This window comes from Paramormyrops kingsleyae, chromosome 17, assembly GCF_048594095.1.
Source record: "Paramormyrops kingsleyae isolate MSU_618 chromosome 17, PKINGS_0.4, whole genome shotgun sequence".
NCBI classification, from domain to species: Eukaryota; Metazoa; Chordata; class Actinopteri; order Osteoglossiformes; family Mormyridae; genus Paramormyrops; species Paramormyrops kingsleyae.
This window is the reverse complement of record NC_132813.1, coordinates 13,837,272-13,858,392: the sequence shown is the minus strand read 5'-3', so window position 1 is coordinate 13,858,392 and position 21,121 is coordinate 13,837,272. Positions and strand designations below refer to the sequence as shown.

General features: G+C 49.9%; 2 protein-coding genes across 15 annotated transcripts in view; one reads left to right on the top strand and one right to left on the bottom strand.

Annotated features, from left to right (window-relative positions):
* The window catches only part of ryr1b (ryanodine receptor 1b (skeletal)), a 59,433-nt gene extending 49,888 nt beyond the window's left edge, over window positions 1-9,545 (bottom strand). For 7 of the 13 annotated variants that reach the window (XM_023807135.2, XM_023807136.2, XM_072701498.1 and 4 more), the window contains exon 1: window positions 7,755-8,008. In XM_023807135.2, coding sequence (XP_023662903.1) covers window positions 7,755-7,802 — 48 coding nt within the window. In that variant the 5' untranslated portion in view covers window positions 7,803-8,008. Of the gene's footprint in view, window positions 1-7,754; window positions 8,010-9,397 lie in introns of those variants that run through there. The other 6 variants (XM_023807129.2, XM_023807133.2, XM_023807131.2 and 3 more) reach the window with 2 other exon arrangements.
* Window positions 9,546-10,771: 1,226 nt separating this feature from the next.
* Window positions 10,772-20,787, top strand: rasgrp4 (RAS guanyl releasing protein 4). 2 transcript variants are annotated; one of them, XM_072701280.1, is made up of 18 exons: window positions 10,772-10,970; window positions 11,322-11,706; window positions 14,575-14,738; window positions 15,164-15,269; window positions 15,398-15,460; window positions 15,556-15,687; window positions 15,795-15,936; window positions 16,185-16,358; window positions 16,469-16,585; window positions 16,822-17,097; window positions 17,503-17,583; window positions 17,686-17,790; window positions 17,903-18,012; window positions 18,141-18,285; window positions 18,372-18,408; window positions 18,549-18,680; window positions 18,761-18,945; window positions 19,127-20,787. In XM_072701280.1, exons 2-18 carry the CDS (start codon window positions 11,687-11,689, stop codon window positions 19,337-19,339), a joined length of 2,202 nt encoding a protein of 733 aa, XP_072557381.1. In that variant the 5' UTR covers window positions 10,772-10,970; window positions 11,322-11,686; the 3' UTR covers window positions 19,340-20,787. The 2 variants fall into 2 exon arrangements, with proteins under 2 accessions (XP_072557381.1, XP_023663071.2); XM_023807303.2 differs by lacking the exons at window positions 10,772-10,970; window positions 11,322-11,706; window positions 14,575-14,738; window positions 15,164-15,269 and having other exon boundaries at window positions 15,325-15,460; window positions 19,166-20,787.
* Window positions 20,788-21,121: the final 334 nt, after the last annotated feature.

Genomic DNA, 21,121 nt, shown 5'->3' with positions numbered 1-21,121 from the left:
TGGTGTGACTTAAGTCCTCTGGACCTCTGGACAGGATCCTGGGGGGACGGTCAGTGGCTTTTGCTCCCCCCCCCCGATATGGAAGTGTAACGAAGCTCCTTACTTCTAAAAGCAGTCAGCCGGCTCCAGAGATCAGATGACAGCATAATAGCGTCCAAGAACCTCGGTGGGACCTCTACACAGGCCAGACCGATTCAGATCCACCCAGCTAACAAAGCCACCTCCTCAAAAGTGCATCTACTCACCTAAGGCGCAAATGGGAAATTCATGGCACCCAAAATTCCAAAAGAACATTAAAAAACGAACCTGCTTTTGTGTCTATGAACATACCTCAGACTGTCTGTACCCCTTGTTGTATCTCCCTTATATAAGTCTACATGTTTGCACATTTTCTTATTCTCTTTTAATGAAAATGAAGTTTGGTTTCAGCTGCATGTTTACATTGTATACTCATGCCACCACCAAAACAAGCTCCTTGTACTTTTTGTTCAAATAAAAGCGAATAAAAGGATTCTGATTCCCATTCTACAGGTCTGCTACTATGACTCTTCATAAACGGCCTCACTGTTTTTCACACGGATGAGAAAAAAAAAAAGAAAAATCAATCGGATTCTATTTTCATTAACAGCGTGTTGCCAAGGATGTATGATGAGATCAAACTCTGTCTCCCATGTTGTGTGTAACATGTCAGCAAGGCTAATCCTTCCAGACAGAGGCAACATGGCATACAGCAGAAAACAGGCGATAACCCCAGACCAAGCAAAACATTACAAAATGTAAAATGCCATTGTGTGTTATCAATCAAGTGAATGAACATCAACATGATTAGATAGATTAGACAGACAGACAGACCCAAAACAGATTGATGTTAAATTAAAGTCAGCTAAGATACAGTTGGGCCTTCTGGTAAAAATACAGAATTAGGTGTCATATACATCCAATTAAGACAGATTTAACCCCATACCAAAAACTGCTTAGGACAATGGTGCAAACCCAAAGGCTTAACACGGCCCTTTGTGGACCTGTGGCCTCATGTCAACAGCCCCGCAGAGCTCCAGGTCAGTCTACTGGGACCTGAACCCCTCAGCCAGATTCAGACAAAGCCGGGACACTAAACAGCTGAGGAGCTGTAGCTTAGTGCAGATGCCTTCAATGACACGGCCTATTGAACTCATCCAAACATGACAGCCCTGACTGATTCCCGCTGGCCAGGTGGCCACAGAGGCATGTCTGGATGGGTGTGTCATGCTGGACCATGCAGAGGTGAACATTTGCCAGCTGACACCACCTCACTAGTGCGCGAGACGTTCATGGTAGAAGAAAACGAGAAGAGAATTCAGGAGATACCCGAAGCTTCGCAATTTGAGATCAAGGAATTGGGACATATTAACTTACTGCGTCCCAATGTGTTCTGAAGAATTTCACATATGATAACTTGTGGGAGCAGGGCTTCCTCATCTAGGTGGACAAAACCTTAGACCTAAAATCACATCACCTTGTTAGAAGAAGGCCTTCGATTGGATGGCCATGCCTGATCCAGAGTAATATCACTGGGTGCTTAAACAGATCTGTTGTGTACCTACAAAAATCCATATCCAGAATATCATTTCAGTGTTCTTGTCAGTAAGGCAAGGATATCAGGTAAAATGGGGATGAATCCAAAAAATTAAATAAGCTTATAAATATTAACATAAACAACTGACCCACAAAGTGATACTGAGAATGACTGCAAACCGCAAAGGAAACCTTAGCCAATAAGAGGAGAGTCTGCCAGGTCCAGCTGGCTCAGCTGGGACCTTCTTCTGGAAGGCCTTCTCCTGCCAGTGGCTCCTCGCTATCCAACTGGTGATTAGATGCAGGACTGCTGGCAGGACAGAGAGAGGGAGAGAAAGAGCAGACGGCAGGCTGCTAAGGGGCGCTAGATGGAGAACCGTCGGAGTCGGCGTGGGAGGAAGCGTGGAGGACTCTGTCTTTTCAAAGAAGCCCGATTCCGAGAGCTCCCGAACATTCTTGCCCGGAAATGTTAAAAATCCAGCAGCTCAGAGTACAAGGAGGCACAGAGAGACAAAGAGGTCTAGGCAGGGGTAGGGCATGCTGATACCCTCCTCAGAGACCAGCCCAGCTCAGCCAGAACATTCTGCAGGATGTTCAACTTTCCTCCGCTTCTCCTCCAAGCTCCTAAAAATAACCCCTTCAGTGGCTTGAGTCAATTCTTGCGGCTTTACCTTGGTACAGCTCACTACATCTGATACTGACCTTACGTGCAGCTGGTTATTTCTGTGAAAGCACTGCCTTACAGCGCTCTTCTGTTCCACACAATTCCTCATTACAGCCATGAGATCTTGGGACTGGCAGAAAATGCCTTATTAAGCAAATTCATAAGCACTGCAAGAATTCTTATTTTTCCCCACAGAAACACCTTCTAGCCCTGAAGGTCTGCCAGGGGCTGGCGCTCCCCTCCAAGACGTGATGCTCTTAAGCTCTAACACATGGTCTACGACATAAAAACAAAAAACACTCACTATTCACATATGATGTTTGAAAAACCGCCCCTCCCTCACTCAGACTACCAAAAGTTATTTGTGACTTCCATGCTCATGTCTGCTGAGTGATGTGAAATTAAATTTACTTGTTAAATTTAAATGTTACATTTTACCTCGCTCAGCAGACTGAAAAGTATGAGCCACAAATACGATAGACGTGACACATCAAAATTCCACATCTGCGGTTCCAGAACTTTCCGTCTCGCCCAATCAATCGTTGATCCCTCCCGCCTCTCCTCACACCCCCGTACTGAGTCCCTGCCTCCTGTCAGCCTAATGGCAGTTATCATCCACTGCCTTAAGCCCTGTTCCCCATCACATCCCCTCTTCCCCACCACATCCCCTCTTCCTTTCTCCCCTGCCATCTTTCCCCTCCGCCTCTGACTCCATTTTCTTCCATCCCGTCTTACTCATTTCCTTGATCACGCTCTCCAAGCCACCCCCACCCCCCCGCACACCCGGCCCTCTATTTTCGGAAAACACACCTGTCACTCTCACATTCCCTTGGACTGCTGACCAGCAGATACTTAGGAGTGCCACACTGGGAAGGGGTGGGGGGGCCGGGGGGGGGGCAGGGTGGGAGCCAGCACGCATCACGCTCCACCACACCAACACCACGGCAGAGCAGTGCTGTAGACCAAGCACCCCATGGCTAATACCATGGCAACTGAGATATGAACAGTCAAAAATGTAAGTTAGCATACGACTAGTCGAAAAAGATCTACAACATGCTTCAGGTGGGGCACAAAGACAGCAGGTTATTTAAACGCAAGTGACCAGGTTGTCCTGCTAAAAAGCATCAGACACATTGCTCACTTAAACGTCACCATTCAAAGCCTAACAGACATCCAGTCCCTGTGTCAGTGGGCGAGAAACACAGCCCACAAGTACCAGGAACCAGCTGTCCACACACGCCACTCAGACAGACACATCCTTACAGTAAGGCCCCATTCGCAAAGGTCTGAAAAGCACAATGTCACAACAAACGCGGAACAGCTGTGGGTTCTGGAGCTTGTTCTGGACGCTTCTCCTCAGTTCATGTTTTGATCACCAAGCTAGTCTGTCAGAGCACTTCCCAGTCAAACAGGAATTCCCACAGCAAACCCACAGCACAGGACAAAAACGAGGCTCAAGTTCTCTGCAATGCTATGTGGCTTAAACAACTGGCCAGATGTGCCACATGCTGTTAACGTCCTCACCAGCTTTAGCTGGTTCCAACACTGCAGCCGTTTCGACAATCAATAAAAGGCGGCAGGAACAGCTTCCAGCTTCTCACACAGCAGGCTAAGAACCTGAGAGGAATTACCCAGAGGTGGGGGGTGAAACTTAAGTATTTTCCCTACTAACCATCAAGGATGGTTCAGTAGAAATGTAGGCAGAATTGCATTTTTTATTATCAGCCAACAGGCTAGTGTTAATTTTTTGTACTTGCCTCAGGCAATTGGTAAGCTTAATCTCCAACCCTGTCAGAGAGAAAAGCATGTGGGGCAACTGAGGAGTGCCCATGTGCCCAACCCCCCTACACCCCCCCCCACACTAATCCCGCACTCCTCATCTGAAACGTCCACACGGATAATGGCAGGCTGCTTACAAGAGACGCAACGAAGCAAGGAGTTTTGCTGTCCGCAAAGACACGTCACCGTTCCTGTTAGAATGACGGAGGTCAGTGTCTGGGCGGGAATCTGTTCTGCGTAAAAGGCCCCGACGGGACGGCGCTGAAAGAACAGGAGGCCACTCTGAACCCAGGTGTAGATGTGTTCATCTAACACTGTGCTGGCCTACAGAGAGGCTGATTTCACACCTCGATGCGGAGCCAGACCCACACAACACTCAACGCACGTATGGTCAGATCCTCTCTGGTGTTATTCATACTACCTGTCTATCTGACACACACACACACACACACACACACACACACATCCTGTCATAGAAGTCATAGTGAGAAGCTTTTACAATGCCCACAGTTAATCTAATACTACAGAGTATGAATAACCTCAACCCTGTCGCCCCCCCCCCCCCCCCCACACACACACACAGACACCCACTCTTGTCTCATGGGGGCTTTTTGCTCTAATTAATATCAGTCTGTAGTTTACAGTCGGTAAGGGGGGGGGACTGAGTGGAAATAAGAGTCCGAGGATGCGGCAGGAATACCAAGGAATCCGGAAAGTCAAACGCTCCCAGATTTTTTCAGTATCACGATAACATCCAGGACATCCATCCCTCCACAGCGCCTCACCAAGGAAGAAAAGGGGCAGTGTTCATGACCCTCCCCACATATAAATACACGCGGTGCTCTGAGAGGCGAAGTAGGACACAGGACTACACCATCAGCCCCCCCCCCCCCGTGCTGCCCCCCCCCGAGGCTCAGACAGTTATACAGCAGATGGGGGGGGGGGCAGCACCTAAGCAGCAGCCCGCTTGCCAGGTGAGAGTCAGGGTCGTCCAGCCTCTCTGTATTCTGTACTAGAGGCAAGTCAGGAAGGATTTATATACAAGTACAGATATATTTATAAATGCTTTTTGACTTGCCTTCAACGTGTGTATATAAAACAACTGGGAGTCTCCAGCCACACAGCAAACAGACTCTCAGTCTGGACTTCAAAGTACCTTTGTGTGAGAATCTAGGAACACATTCTACCAGCGTACAGGGGAGCGCACGCCGATAAAAGGGCCGCTTGAGATCGTACAGGACGACGGGAGCCCGTCATGGGGAGCGATTGCCGATAAACGGGCCGTTTGAGATCGTACAGGACGGCGGGAGCCCGTCATGGGGAGCGCACGCCGATAAACAGGCCGTTTCAGAGCGTACAGGACGGCGGGAGCCCGTCATGGGGAGCGCACGCCGATAAACGGCCCGTTTGAGATCGTACAGGACGACGGAAGCCCGTCATGGGGAGCGATCGCCGATAAATGGGCCGTTTGAGATCATACAGGACGGCGGGAGCCCGTCATGGGGAGCGCACGCCGATAAACGGGCCGTTTGAGATCATACAGGACGGCGGGAGCCCGTCATGGGGAGCGCACGCCGATAAACGGGCCGTTTCAGAGCGTACAGGACGGCGGGAGCCCGTCATGGGGAGCGCACGCCGATAAACGGGCAGTTTGAGATCGTACAGGACGACGGGAGCCCGTCATGGGGAGCGAACGCCGATAAACGGGCCGTTTGAGATCGTACAGGACGGCGGGAGCCCGTCATGGGGAGCGATCGCCGATAAACGGGCCGTTTGAGATCGTACAGGACGGCGGGAGCCCGTCATGGGGAGCGCACGCCGATAAACGGGCCGTTTGAGATCGTACAGGACGGCGGGAGCCCGTCATGGGGAGCGCACGCCGATAAACGGGCCGTTTGAGATCGTACAGGACGGCGGGAGCCCGTCATGGGGAGCGCACGCCGATAAACAGCCCGTTTGAGATCGTACAGGACGACGGGAGCCCGTCAAGGGGAGCGCACGCCGATAAACGGCCCGTTTGAGATCGTACAGGACGGCGGGAGCCCGTCATGGGGAGCGAACGCCGATAAACGGGCCGTTTGAGATCGTACAAGACGGAAACATGGCAGAGCTGCCCTCACTAAGGCCTTCCACATGGGCCGGCCACTGTGTGCTGTTCTGTGAACCGGCAGCAGGGGGCTTAATGCCTAACACGGGTCCTCTTTAACTAGGTAACTAGGTAGACAAACAAAGACATCTGACATAACATTATAAGCATTTTCCATGATTTTATATGAAGATATCTGGAAAAAACTAAGGCCTTATTCTCTTCCCCAATTTGACAATATTTTGAGCTTGCATGCAAAACACAAGGAAGCTTTGCTGAAGAGCCCTGAAATCTACAAATACAGGATTCAAGTAGAAAGCAGGTGGCACAGTATAGAACATCCCAGATGGGGGGCCAGGCACACAATACACAACAGGGTGCATAATGCGGAATTATCATATTACTCATATGCACTGACATTATTACCCCGCCACGTGCTTCGCTCTCCCCTTATTCTGTCATTCTCTCCCTTTTTTTTAATCTTAGGGGGGCTTGTTCTGCCCCCCCCCACATGCTTATAAGCTGAAAAAGGCACCCCCATCCTAATTCCTAAATGCCTGGACAGAAACTAGGTGGGGTATTCCCAGAGAAGCCGGATTCTCTGTGCAGGAAGTCCCTGCTTTTCTCCAAATGGGGATTGAGGAGAAAATCCCAGAATTCTCCAGACCCCAGGGCGGCGGTAAGTGGGATCTCCCAACCAATCAGATCCTTCCGTTATGACCTCTGACCCCAGCAAAACCCAACAGCTCACCATTGCCGCCTTAGCAAAGGGTGCCAGACAGGCTATTTCTGAACGCTACTTCTGTTTGTGATTCTTTGAGCTGTATCCAAAAAATTAACGTAAATGCCGAGATGCACCCAGAGGGCATGTTTCATGCATCTCTGTCCTTTGTTTCTTAATGAACATTGCTTGTTTCTCCCCCACTTTGGACTGCACAGTCCATTTCCTCACTAAGTATGAGCCCCCTGTGCTCACGTCTGCTCACACTCGGGGGGGGCTGGGGAGGGCACAGTCAGCAAGAAGGGCCCGGCCAGCTGTCCCTGCCGAACTGGGGAGCACGCGTCCCCTCCGCGCCCCCAGCATCGCCTGACGGGGGCTCTGCGCCACCATGATAAAAATAGCCCAGCGGCGAAGAAGCCCCAATGGAGGCCCCCGGCATCGCCACGCGGCCGTCGCACGGGCAGAGTGCTTGGGAGCCGGACACACGAAGTCTCCTCCAAGCAGCCGGTATCAGCAAGCCGGCCAGCCCCACAGCCGGTCTCCCCCGGAGCCTGCCGGCAGCGGAGCGGCATTTACACCAGCAGCCCAGTACCGAAATGAAGTGACAAATGCAGACGCACAGAAAACAGAGGTGGCTACGGACCAGAGGAGGAGCAGACGAGAGACGCGGTGCACATGGAGCGCGGCGCTAAAGGCAAACAGACACACTCGCCCGATATCTAGGCCAGTGGAGTTTGGGATTTCAGCATTTAAAAACTCACTGGCTGGTAGGTAAGGGGCAGGGTATTCACTGAGGGAGATGCGGACAGGTTCCACAAAGAAAACGAGACCGACCACACTTAAGGGACGGGTATCACAGCAGCCCATGCTTCACTGTGCTTCACTGATGCTCCCCCCCCCCCGATATCCCGAAAAGACTGTGGCACTCCAGCAGACTGACCAGCACTCACCGTCCGCAAGAACTGAATCTCCTCTTCCCCTTCCGGTGCCTCTGCCATGCTTATACCAAGGTTATCTTCCACTCAGCTCCTCGGGAGAAATGAGAAAATCCTCCCCGCTTTCCCGTCGCCCCCTCGCTCTCTCTTCACTCTCCGTGTGTGTGTGTGTGTGTGTGTATGTTTGCCAGAGGACGGCAGGCGCCCTGTGGTTCTCACGGCTGTGAGAGAGGGAGTGGCAGGCTGAGCTGCACTCAACAGATTTCTGTCTCCGGCTTCTGGGTGATGGGACTGGGGGGGAGGGGCCAAGGACCCGTAAGACAGCCACCCACACCGCCCCCCCACTACACATCCATGTTTGTCCCCACCTCGGCCAGCCCCCCTCCATACCAGCTAGCCAATGCTACATGCACATAGTTTGCCAAGGACTTCAGGCCCCAGGGGTTTGTGGGTACTCGAACCCAGCACTGGTGCCTCAGGTGAAATGACACTTAACCTTGGCAGAAGAGGTTCTGCATTGCCACATACGACCACCTAATCACCCCCATCCTACTGAGACTATGCTCACTCTCTCAGGACATTCAAGAACATCTATGATCATTAAGCTCCACTGAGTCAGCGCAGTCCAACTTCATACATTTTCAAAACGCTGCAGAATGAATCATATTGCAACAGAAAGGCTGAAATCAGGAGCTAAGAAAACAGAAGCTCATTTCACTCTAAGAATATATCAAAAACTACATGATATATTACGATGTGGAAATGAATGACCATGGTACTGATACTAAAAAGTCCTAAAACTTCACTTCGCAATTTAAATGTGTAGATGCCATGAACAGTTCATCAGTGAGCCACTAGAGGCAAACCTAGCTTAGGATACCCCAGGGGGGAACAACTAAAGACACCAACCCCGAATAATGTTAAACTGATGCGCAAAGGACGAGAGTCGTGCTTGACAGAATCCCCTGCCACACACAGCACAGCGTGCTCCGTTCCCTATGCAGAAATCCGGCTGTATGGCGTATTGTGTGTTTGCCCCCTGGCGGTAAATGTGTAGAACTGCACTTTCATCGTCGACGTAAATAAAAGCTCAAAAATACAGACAATAGACAAGTGTAAATAAAAACAAAAAAAATAAGAAAGGCCCACACACTTAAATCCCTGCACACTAAAGTAAAACAACACAGTGGACTCAGTGGATATATTTCTGAAAAATGAGGGCTCTGCAATCTTTGCATATTAATCTTCAGCAGAGTGCACCTTGTAAGTAGTTTATAACAGACTTAATTCACTCTCACAACCTGTGTGTGTTCATGTCTATAGATGCTAGTGGATCATGAATCAGACATATTCTCGGTGCAGTAATTCACTTGTGGTCTCGTCATCCTACTCTCCTAAACACTCTGTCAGTGTCTCCTCCTCCCTTTTCTCTCAAACTAAACATGAACCACGGCCTCCCCCTTTTCGTCTCGGTGTCCACCTGTTCGTGAGCTGAAAGCTATCTGCCTCTAACGCGCAGCGGATCCTGGCCTGCCTGAAACGCTCAGATTACACCTCAGACCACCGTGTAGAGGCACTGCGAGGCAGACACGCCTCTTTCCAGTCCCCACACACGCCCGCACACACATGCATATCTGCATCATGTTTTTTTTTCTCACCTCAGAAATCTCCATCTAAGTGTCATCTCTGAGCTTGCTCCCCCTCTCTTCCATCTCCCATAGCAACCAAATCTGGCCGTCAGGCTGAAATACCCCTGCCTTTTGGGGAGGTTTTACTGAGCATCTCGACAGCAGGCATGCTCAGTGACTGCTGATGCAGAAAGGCAGGTCCAGCACAAGTTAACTCAACGCATGAAATGCATGCTGGGAAATGGAGTTTTTTCACTGCTTATTTCTCTTATTTAAGACCTGCACGCGAAAGCCATAATTCTTGTTTTTACCACGAGGTGGCAGCGCTCCCCCGTCTATGTGACCCAGAGGCCTGAAGGCGACTTTTTGAAAGCGAGAAGCGCTTGTTTCTCTTCATGCTGATCTGCATTAAGGCACGATGAATTAATGGGGCGAGGTCGAATCCAGTGAGCACGAGCCGAAGTTAATTCCACTTAAACTTACATACGTCCCGCTGAAATCTTTTACATTATCCAGTGCAGAGCAGGAATGTGCAGGGAGGGTTTCCTGAATGCCAGCCCCTTTTGCCCGAGCGATTTAAAAGTGCCTCCCTTTCGGGGTCCTGAGTGCCCCTTTTCGATTACCGACGACCACCGACTTATCAAACCGCAAATCCAATTTAGCTTTGGTGTGCCGGGGTTCCCCCTCCTGCTCGAACACCAACCCCTCGAAAAGTTTCTATAGACCTTAGTTAATTAAATGCTTCTGTAATGAACTGTGCTTTCTGTAAATCAGCACGGAGAAAGCGATGGTGCAGTGGGACTGCATTAAAGCCAGTGTATGGCTGTAAGCTCCTATCACCGGACGTGAGGGTTCCGGCAGTGCTGATAAACCTAGCTGGTACATTTACAAAACGTGTCAAAACCCAGCGCCTTCAACAAGTCCCAGGTTCTCACCTGCCAAGCCAAGAAAAGCTCCGCTTAGGTGCTCTCACAGTTTTCATGCAGTTAATAAAGAAAAACAACATGTATATTGTACGGAAATTGTCTACTCCGTAGTTCATAGACTGGGCGCTTTTCAGTCATGTCTGGCCGTATTGCAGTTGCAACGTTTATCTTGAATACAAAACCGAAATGCAAAGCTGTGGCGATTTGCATTTATTAAACCACTCAAGTCCAGTTACCTAATGCCGGTTTACCAATGTTTGCGTTCCTAAGACCAAATATAAGAGCTAAGATTAAAAATAAGCTTTAGAAGTAATAAAAAATGAAGGATTTTATTTAAATTGTTACATTAATATTTAATTGTATCTGCCTGAATATTGTCCTTTTCAGTGTACGTCAGCTCTTATGGTAAAAAAAAAAAAAGTCGTTAAATACTGTTAGGAGGAGTAATCCGCCTTATTCATCATACTCACGTGTGGAAACAACGATAGGCGTAGCACACATTCACCTACAGGGACATAAGACGAAGCTCTATATCTCCATTTCTTTCCCTGCCTAAACAAGGATGCTTTTCAGTCCTAGAGCCCAGCTGGTTCTACTGGAATCCAACCCTGACACCGGTGAGGACTGGCAGAGTGAGAGGCGAACGGCAGAGGGGAAAGAGTAACATTATAATCAAGGTAAAATTCCTGGAGACTGGTCGCAAATACTACTACTACTACTAATAATAATAATAATAATAATAATAATAAATGTATTACCTAAGAAGAACTTGTGGAAACGTTTTTCTCAACATGCTTGTGACAATAGTTACTACGTCTTCTCTCTCCCCATAAAATTCCATTTAAAATAAGGGAGTTTCCACTACTGAAGCTTTCGTCAGATGATGTATTTTTAAATGCAGGTTATTGTGTCTGTACATGTGTCTACTCGTATACTTGACTGTCATTAACCACTAACCCCCCCCCCCCCCTCTCTCTCTCTCTCTCTCTCTCCCCCCCCCCCCTCCCCATCACATACGACTATGACAGTTCCTCTATCTCCCAGATCCAGTTCCTCTCTTTAAGTGTCGCTGATCTTGTGCTCGTAAGAGAGTCTAACAGTTTTTCCTCCAGCTCCATTCACCCTAGAGCTCAGACCGTCTGCCATCAAGCAGGTCTCATCCTCTCTGCTTCAGAGAGTCAGACTTCCAGCAGGGCCTGGCCAGCCGCCTACCAGGAGTGCCAGCGGTCCCAGCTTCAGGAGGCAGGGGGAGTCAGCAGCGGGGGCTCCTCCAGAGCAAGCCTGTTGGACCCATCCAGGGCAGGCTGGGCAAGAGGGAGTGAGCCATGGAGCTGTAGAGTTACGGTGCCCTCCTGGGGGGGAGGAGGCGCAGACGAAGGACTGGGAGCCTGAGATGAATCGTAAGGAGAGCAGGTACCCAACCCCAGTGCCACACACACGTCAGGGTAGACATGGTGCGGCTTCCTGTCTGATTCCGTCCTGATTTGTGTGGGTACAGGGCAGCCGGTGAGCAGGAATCTGTTGGGATGCGTCTGTCTGTCAGTGTCTTCCTGACATCTTTGAAAAAGGTGATGCTGCATTTAATGTCCGGCGTCGGGTCTGCAGCTCAGGCTGTGTGTCATCCCCATGGCTGCTTGTGGCTTAGCAGACATGGATGGGTGACAGACGTCTGGCTGTCGGACCGGTAGGTGTGTTTCTGAGTGACTCGTGGACAGTATGAACTTTTGGATGAACCTGTCGGTCAACCCTGGGTGTTTCTCTCTCTCTCTCTCTCTCTCTCACACACACACACACACACACACACACACAAGTTTGTAATTATATCTTTGTGGGGACTCTCCATTTCTATAGGGAAAACTCTAATCCTAACATGATGACCTTAACCCCTACCCAGCCCTAACCTTAACCACAAGTAATCAAACACAATGAGACTTCTGGCATTTTTACTTTTTTGATTGCATTCACATATCTTTGAGGGGACCTGAAAAAATGGTCCCCACAATGTCAAAATAGCATGTTTTTATTACATTGTGGGGAATGGTTGGTCCCCACAATGTAATATAAACATAATCCTCAGACACACACACGGACACACACACACATACAGTGCTTTCCCCTGTTCCTGCATTTAGTGCATCATAAACAAGGGTGTTTTCTGACAGAAACTTAAAAGTGTCAAATGAAAAGAGAGGTTTGAAGAATTAGATTTCAGGATTGCCATGGGACATTCAGCTGAATCATTCAGCACCTTATAAAAATGCGATGGCCTCTGTAAAACAGGGGGACTGAATTATTTTTTCCCTGAGGTCCAAATTCTATCAGCCACACGAAGCCAAGTTCTGAGGGGGGGGGGGGGGAGTTGGTTGCACAATCCTGATTATATTGTGTTTCTGATGTGGACGGGTGTCCACCATTTGGTTCCTGCTGCTGTAATGTAAAAACACACCCCTCAGACGTGGGAGGCTTAACCTGCGTCAGACCTCCATTCACGTAGACGTCCTGTGACCTTTGGGGCTGAACCCGTCAGAGACAGGAAGCGTAAGGTGACCACTGGCGACGGCTCACGATGATCCTCCGCACTTCCATTCTGTCACTCTCGTTTTTCTCTTATCTGAAGGGCCTTATCAGCTTGTTAGAAACTGGAACTTTCCAGTTCCAGGAACTTTCTGTGGGTGTCGTGGTGGTCAGGAAACGCGTCTGGTGAGTTCTTTCATACCTGTGCCACCACGCCGGTGACAACCCTTTCCCTCATGACAGCGTCACCTTTGGGCATGTGACAGGTTTGCCCCGCTCATATTTTTTAAAGAAAGGTACTTCTGAAGTGAATGAAGTATAATTGCTTAGAGGCTCTCAGGCGACCTGCAGAATGCCCCATCTTGGGAAGACAATGTGGGACATACAGTGCCTCTCCCAAATGACATCACGAACTTGGCTCATTTGGTCGCTGTGTTTGTCTGTGCATGTGCATTACTGTGCCGATAAGTCAGACGGTTTTTACCCGGGGGGGGGGGGGGGGGAGTGGCATTGTATGTATCCAAATCACAGAACACCATTTCATGGCATAAATAACAACTGTAGGCTGCCTGAGAATGTTTATGCTTGTGTGTGTGTGTTTGTGGGGGGGGGCAAGAGAGAGGCCATGGTACACAAATGGGGAATTCATACAGACTCCATTGATCAGTTAATCAAAGGAGAGGGGAATTTGCATGTGAAGAAAGGGAGACAGGAAGGAGGATGGGCCTCTCAGCGTAGGCATGACCACAGCGAGGAGGCGCTGTGGGGGAGGGGGACTTCCAGGGTGGTGTTTTCTGAAGCAGACGGAAGAGGAAGGGAAGGGGCAGCGAGGGGGGTGGGGGCTGGCCAGGCGCTGTCAACACACATACGTACTATGGCCTGCGGATGGGCCATGGTCCGGCCCTGCAGAGCACCGGTAGCTGCAGCTGCGGTGTAAGTAGCCTGCATGGTGCCGGGTTGGTGATATGCAGACAGGCTTGGAGGTAGACTGACCATTAGTGGCATTTCGTAAAAAAGCAGAAGGACGGGACAGCAGGGAAGCGAGGGGGAGAAGTGAGAGGGCACATCTTAAGGGCCCGTCAGAATGCACCTCAGCCTCGATACAGAGATTTCAGGATGTGAAAAAGGAGGCTTGAAATTCAACTGAAAAATCGCCCCACGCCAGACTAAGCGGCCGGCTGAATTCGCTGCTCTCTGATGCCACCTTTCGGCATCGAGGGACTTTGGGACGAGCGGGATTTCCATCACACGCTGACGCAATCTTGTTGCGTCAGCTGAGGCCGTGTTTTTTTCACGCGCGTTGTACAACCACTGGCACCGGTGCCAGGGAACCACATTCAGATACTCTTGAAGAAGCCTGCAGTCACATGCTGAGAGCATGCAAGCCACAGTCAGGTGAGTGAGCGCAACTCAGAGTGCCCCAACCCTGTGTCGGCCATTGTTCGCATTTACTACGGTGCAAATCGGGCACAAGAGGTTCAAAGGTAAAAGAGTAGCCCAGGGACAGCCCTGTACTGTGTTAATCCCACGTCTGATGCCAACAGCAGACCTAAATGCAGGACTGCCTGAGTTAGGAGGATTCCAAGGACCCTTGAGTGACAGGTACCCTAAAAAGTTTGGAACATATTTAAATTTGTCTGGATTGGAGGCCCAGTATAATATAATTTCATGGGGCCAAAAATCTCACCCCTGCCTGTACCTTTATTGATGGGGCCTCGTTTTACAGTTGTGGGAATCTAGTGACCTTTGACCCCTGTCCCACTCCAGGAAGGCCTGTAAGGAGGGCATGGCTGGGCCGAAATGTCGGCAGAGGTGCATGACTTGTCCAAGTCCCTCGGACATCCGGCAGGCGCTGCAGACAACCGACACTGGGGTGCTGAGTCACGCCATCAGCCTAGAGGAGCTCATCCAATGCTGCCTGCACTGCTTCGGTGAGGCCGTGCTCTAGGGAGACAGAGGGTTAACCGGCCGGGCGCTCCCCCCATGAGGCACCACGCTCTCTATTCCACCCCTCTCCCCCCGTCTTTTTTGGGGTCTCACAGTCCCCCATGTTATCCACAGCCAGGTTACATAAGCTAATCTTTCAAGCACCAGTAAGTGGGAGGAATCCACGCTGAAAGCCGGGCTGAACATGCAGGAAAACAACCCAGACAATCCTCCTCTGTTTCCCTGTGGGAGCCGTCGGATGGGAGCCTGCTCTCTGGCCCGGCTGCCGAATTTCGCCAGGCTCATTACTAACGTAGTTGCAGCACTCAGGAAGAGCGCGCCGACTTCCGCCGGCGGTGACCTGCAGCAACGAAGGCGGCGGTTTTGTGGTTTTTCTTTAATGACAGACGTGCGATTCTTTGTGTCTCAGACTCAGATGGCAGACTGTGCAGGGGAGGAGACCTGGTTCACATGACCCTGATGATGCACAGCTGGGTGGTGCCTTCGCACACATTTGCACGCACGCTGCTCTCCCTATATCCTCTTGAGTGTCCGGTCACCCACCTTTGTGCGTGTGGCGTGCCCCCCTATGAGTGTGTGTGTGCGTGTGCCGTGATTCTGCCCACCGAATGGTCGCATGATTATGTCTCCTTGACTCTGTCACCTATAAGGAGTGTCCCGCAGAGAGGAAGACACAGCAACGATCTCAGGTCTGCCACCTCATCAGGTAGGGCCCTCCCCCAATATGCCGGAAGCCCAGTTTGTTCTTCCTTCATTCATAAGAAAAGGCTGACTTGATAACCCCCCCCCCCCCCCATTCAGGCACTGGATCAGCCTATTTCCTGCAGTGTTCAAGACTGACACCCAGCTGGAGCAGGTTATGCAGGACATGTGTGACCTGGTGAGGACAGAGGGGGAGGAGTCTCACTGCAAGCTGCTCAACACCTCCTACCTGTAGGTGGCGCCGAGGCACAGTCCCTGCAAGATGTGATGAAGGAATCTGGGGTTTTACGGTTGAGTTTACTCTTTGTGACCTTCCGTCTCCGGATCCCACGACCCAGGGACCCCCCTGTGAACTCGTCCCAGTGTCCATCTCCCAGCTTGAAGAAGAGGAAGGTCTCGCTGCTTTTTGATCACGTGGAGCCGGAGGAGATTGCTGAGCTGCTCAGTTACCTGGAGTTTGAGCACTTCTGCAAGGTTTCGGTGTGTGTGCTGGGCTGGGGCGGGGCGGGGCGGAGGCCATTGCTGGACATGTCACGGTCAGGGCAAGGTGGGGGGAGTGATCAAGGTGGGTATGTGGGTAGGGGGCATGGTCATTATAGGGTGGAAGTGGTCATTGTAGGTGGGTGTGGACAGGGTGGTGTGGGGGCGTGGTCAGGGTGGGTGTGGCATGATCTGAACAGGCACTGGGAGACAACGGCTGGAACTCATTGGCCCACTCTCACCCTCAGCACCTGGACTACCGCAGCTACATCGTGCACGGCTCAGTGCATGGGAACCCGGCTCTGCAGTGCTCAGTCATGCTGTGCAATGGCGTCTCGCAGTGGGTGCAGCTCATGATCCTCAGCAAACACACGGCACAGCAGCGAGCCCAAGTCTTCACCAAGTTCATCCACGTGGCTCAGGTGGGTGCTGCTGCAGTACAGACACACTGAGCGGCGGGACAAGGATCTGCAAAAAGGAGGAAAATGAAATGTCCCTGCCCCACCCCACCCCACCCCACCCCCCACTGCAGAAGCTGCGGGTGCTGCAGAACTTCAACACGCTGATGGCAGTGATGGGGGGCCTCTGTCACAGCGCCATCTCTCGTCTCAAAGACACAACCTCTCTGCTGCCTCCCGATGTCACCAAGGTCAACTTGGGGCTCCAGTATTGGGGTGGGGGGGTAGCTTTTTAGACATGTAGATGGGGAGTAAAATAGCAAGAACAGAGTAAAGCTTTTAACAGTAAGCAACAGCTTTACAACAGTGTTTCTGACGTTAACTCAGGCTTAGTGATGACTCTGCCACTTATCCAAAGCACCAGTAGGGGGCTCTAGCACACAGTTACTTGTGTTTGCCATCTCAAAAACACCCCCCATTGCTACAGATCCTGAACGAGATGATGGACCTGCTGTCCTCCAGCAGCAACTACAGCAGCTATCGGCGGGTGTTCGGGGAGAGCAGGGGCTTCAGGGTACCCATCCTGGGAGTGCATCTGAAAGACCTGATCTCCCTGAATGAGGTGCTACCCAGCTACCTGGAGGAGGACAAGATCAACCTGAGTAAAGTGCAGCACCTGTACAGCAACATCAAGGAGCTGCTGGACATCCACACCTGCACACCGCCCTTCGAGCCCAACAAGGACCTGCTGCATCTGCTGACGGTGAGGCGGAGGAAGCATTATGCTAACGTGTGTTAGCATCACAGCTGGGCAGCACTTTTACTTGGTGATGGTGAGATGGCAGAGAAGCGCTATGCTAACATGTGCGTTAGCATTATAATCAGATAGCAGTGTTACCTGCTAACAGTATGGCAGTGGGGAAGCGCTATGCTAACGTGTGCATTAGCATCATGGCCGGGCAGCAGTGTTACCTGCTGATGGTGAAGCAGCAGGGAAGGGCTACGCTAATATGTGCATTTGCATCATAACCAGAGAGTGATGTCACCTCCAGCACTGGAATGCTGCAAGCAAAGCTGTAGCATAGCTGCTCATTTTCATCATGGAAATGCTATCCAGTTATATCCATGTTCTGTTATTTGATTTTTCAAAATGTCTGCTTGTCCACAGCTATCTTTGGATCTGTACTACACTGAGGATGAAATCTATGACTTGTCCTACACCAAGGAGCTCAGGAACCCCAAGGTCCAGGTTGGCTGTCAGGGTTGAGCGATGTCCTCCTTCCTCTTTGCATTTAAGCCCATGTTGTAGGTTAGGGAATTATGCTACATCTGTGGTCACATGTTTCTGTAGGCCGTGGTTCCAGTTAAGCCCCCTATTATCGCAGAGTGGGGATCAGAGGTGACATTCCAACTGGATCCAGAAACTATCTCGAAACACGTCCAGCAAATGGTTGATGTGAGTACGAGGAGTATTTTGACACTTTAGAAAAGACAGTAGCTGACTTTTTTTCCCCAGTTCAGAGGACACCAGATGCAACTGTAAATCATGTGTTTGTCGCCCCCTGCAGTCAATAATGAAGAATTACGACCAGAACCTGGATGGCTACATCTCCATGGAGGATTTTGAGAAAATAGCTGCCAATTTTCCCTTCTCCTTCTGCACTCATGACAGTGACAGGTAATGGGTACAACAGATGGTCCTAAAGTATGGCATCGTAAAGGGATCAGTCAGGGATGTCCAGGTCATTCCACCTGGGCTTTTCGTAGATCCTTGTGCCATAACCCTTTCCCTCTCCCTTTTTTCAGGGAAGGGGAAATCAGTCGGGAAGACATTACCTCCTACTTCCTGAGGGGCATGTCCGTGTGCGCCAAGCTCGGCTTCAACTTCCAACACAACTTCCACGAGACGAGCTACAAGAAGCCGACCTTCTGCGACACCTGTGGGGGTTTTGTAAGTACGAACCCCGTGGCCCGCGCCTGCCCATGTCTGGCCCGGTCCTCCTTCGCCTATGACCCTACTCTTCTGTTCTCTTGCAGCTGTGGGGAGTAATGAAACAGGGATTCCGCTGCAAAGGTAAGATGTTTCCAGAACCACAAATTACCTCAAAGCTTTGCCCTCTCAGCACTGAGAACATTCTGGCGTGATTGTAAAGCACAATGTAGTGCACAGCCGGTCTTGCGGGTTGATACCATATGTTTCTCCCTCCATGGCAGACTGCGGAGTTAACTGCCACAGGCACTGCCGGAATCAGGTGGGCCTGGAGTGCATAAAGAGGTTCAAGACATCTGCGGGGTCCTGTCCCTGCACAGCCACCCCAGATGTCAAGGCCAAAGCAAACAGCTGGTGTGAGTTACCTCTGTTGCCCTGCCTGTTGATTACTTCAGCCAGTGCAGATTCGTAATCTTGGTAACATTTTTCTGATCAGGCTCCGAGGAAGACACCTACCCGTTCCCGCAAAGCCAGGGGAGAGACACAGTTGAGGACCTCTCTATGCCACAGAAAAATGGAGAAAGCACTGAGCTTTTGGAAAAGTCCACCCAGACCGAGCCAGGCATGTGGACTCCTGGGCTCCCTGAAAGCAGAGTGATCTCAGGGTCCACTCCAGATAAGGTAACCAAAGACTCATATTTGGTCCTGTTTGGTATGGAGATAGGAAATGTGGTGATCCAGGACTGTGGATCTTGTTCATTTATTCAAGCCTTGAGGTGAGACAGGCTGGGTCTTTGCAGGACAATCTGAGAATCCCTGGAAGGGGTAGTGTTTCTTAAGGTCACACCGTCTTCCTTTCCAGCCCTTCCCCCAGGAAAGAGCTGTGTCTTACATCTTCCAGGAATTGAAGCGAAGACAGCAGCAGCTATCTACTGCCCCCCAGAGGCCGCGGGGCTGCTCCATGCCTCCGGCCATCCTACTCGACAAGATGGAGGAGCTGAACTTGCACAAGGACAAGAGCAGAGATCATAGTCACCACAGCACACATCCCCCAAGCAAGCTGAACCTCTTGTAGGGTTGCCCCCTCAGCAGAACCCCATAGCAGCACACAGGCAGCCCTGACATCCAGCCATGCACAGCTCTGGGTTTTACCATGAGACCTCAAACCCATCAGTCTGCCCCTTTTCTTGACCTGCTCATGGGGTCCAAACTGCTTCTTCCAGATTCAGCTCTTAGTCTGAACGTCTTCATAGACCCCACATAATATCCCTCCACTTGCTACTGGTGCAAAACCCATTGAGGCACAGGAGGACAGCAGAGCCCCCAAACTATGGCTCATCACCCCAGCATGTGTGAGAAAATATGGTTCAAGAAGAAACAAGAAGATCAGGTGACAACTATAGACCATGACGGAAGCAGCATTCACTATCAATGGCGCCCCCCACCTGTACGCCGAATAGACTCATAGCATACCCAAGCAGGAGCACAGTAAATTTGGGCCCCTTCTTCGGTAAAATCGCTAAAGGACAATGGCAAACTTAGGCAGCCAAATACTCATTAGTATTACAACATTGAAATGTTTGTGTAAGAAGCGCCATTTATGTAAAAGGAAGAATCTCACAGGGCTGGAAGGAATCAAGACTTCTACTGAATCTCATGTTGCAGGTAGTGGTGGTTCACAGGCCCTGGGTGGTGACTGTCTGCAGTGTTGTCCCTTTCCAACTTTTCTTGAATTATTTCCAGTTTAAATTTCAAAATATTTCTACATTAGGCAATAACAAATATTACTGTACTCTTGAAATCCATTAGCCTATTATTTTTATCAATGCCATAAAATGTCATCATAGATCTAAAACTAAAAAGTGTGTTTATAATTCAACCTGACTAACGCTAATATTTAAAAAGTCAAAATGATGCGCAACCCACTTTATATGCTTAAATTTTATAATAACTGACCTGTCCGCAAGTTACCGGAACATCATAATACTTTGACTCGTAACCGCGGACACATTTCTCAACGCATCACTGGTGCACCACCATGAATGAGAACCTGCGGGAGACCCTGGTCACTGTAGGACAGATCTGGGCCAAAGCCAGCCCACAGAGCAATTTTTACTGGCCGGCATGATCATTAAAAGAGAAAATGTAACATTTATGTTCAAGTACCATGAATATTCACAAATATGATACTTCTATTCCAACACGCAAAAATGAGTCTCTCCAAAAAAACAAACGAAAAACTGATTCAGAATGTAGGTCTTTCAAAAAAAAATGAAGGTGAAAAAAAAAATCTAACGAGCCTATTGTAACTTTCATGGGACATGAAAACGCCCCCCCACTGGCAAAGTGAAGCTCGGTTTTTTCCCAGGCCCTGCTGTAGACCAAGTCGCTGTGGACTTATGGTCGCTGTAGTTTTCAGATGAGGTGTCCTCTCCACACGCTGTTTCCACAGTTTTTGTATTTTTGTTTACAAACAAAACAAATAACATTTTCCCTGCCTTATTAAATCCAGTATAATCTTGATGTTTTTTTTTTTTTTGCTAACTTTAATAAAGTGTTAGTACTTTTTTCCTTTGTTGGTTAGAATTACCATTATCTACATAAATTACCCAGCCTTGTGCCCTTCTCTCTCTGGGATGGACACCAAGTCCTCCGTGACCAGGATAAGCTACGTTGTCACAGGTGGAGAAGTACTGAGGTGCTTTGGTTCAGAAATGATGTTCATGAGAAACAAGTGATTAAGTAAAGAGTGAGTTGACTATGGTGTTATAGTAATACACTGCCAGCGAGCCAGAGCGAATCTGTGGCATTTCTATCGAACATGAATGACGACGGTGCAGAACGTGTGTAAACACGT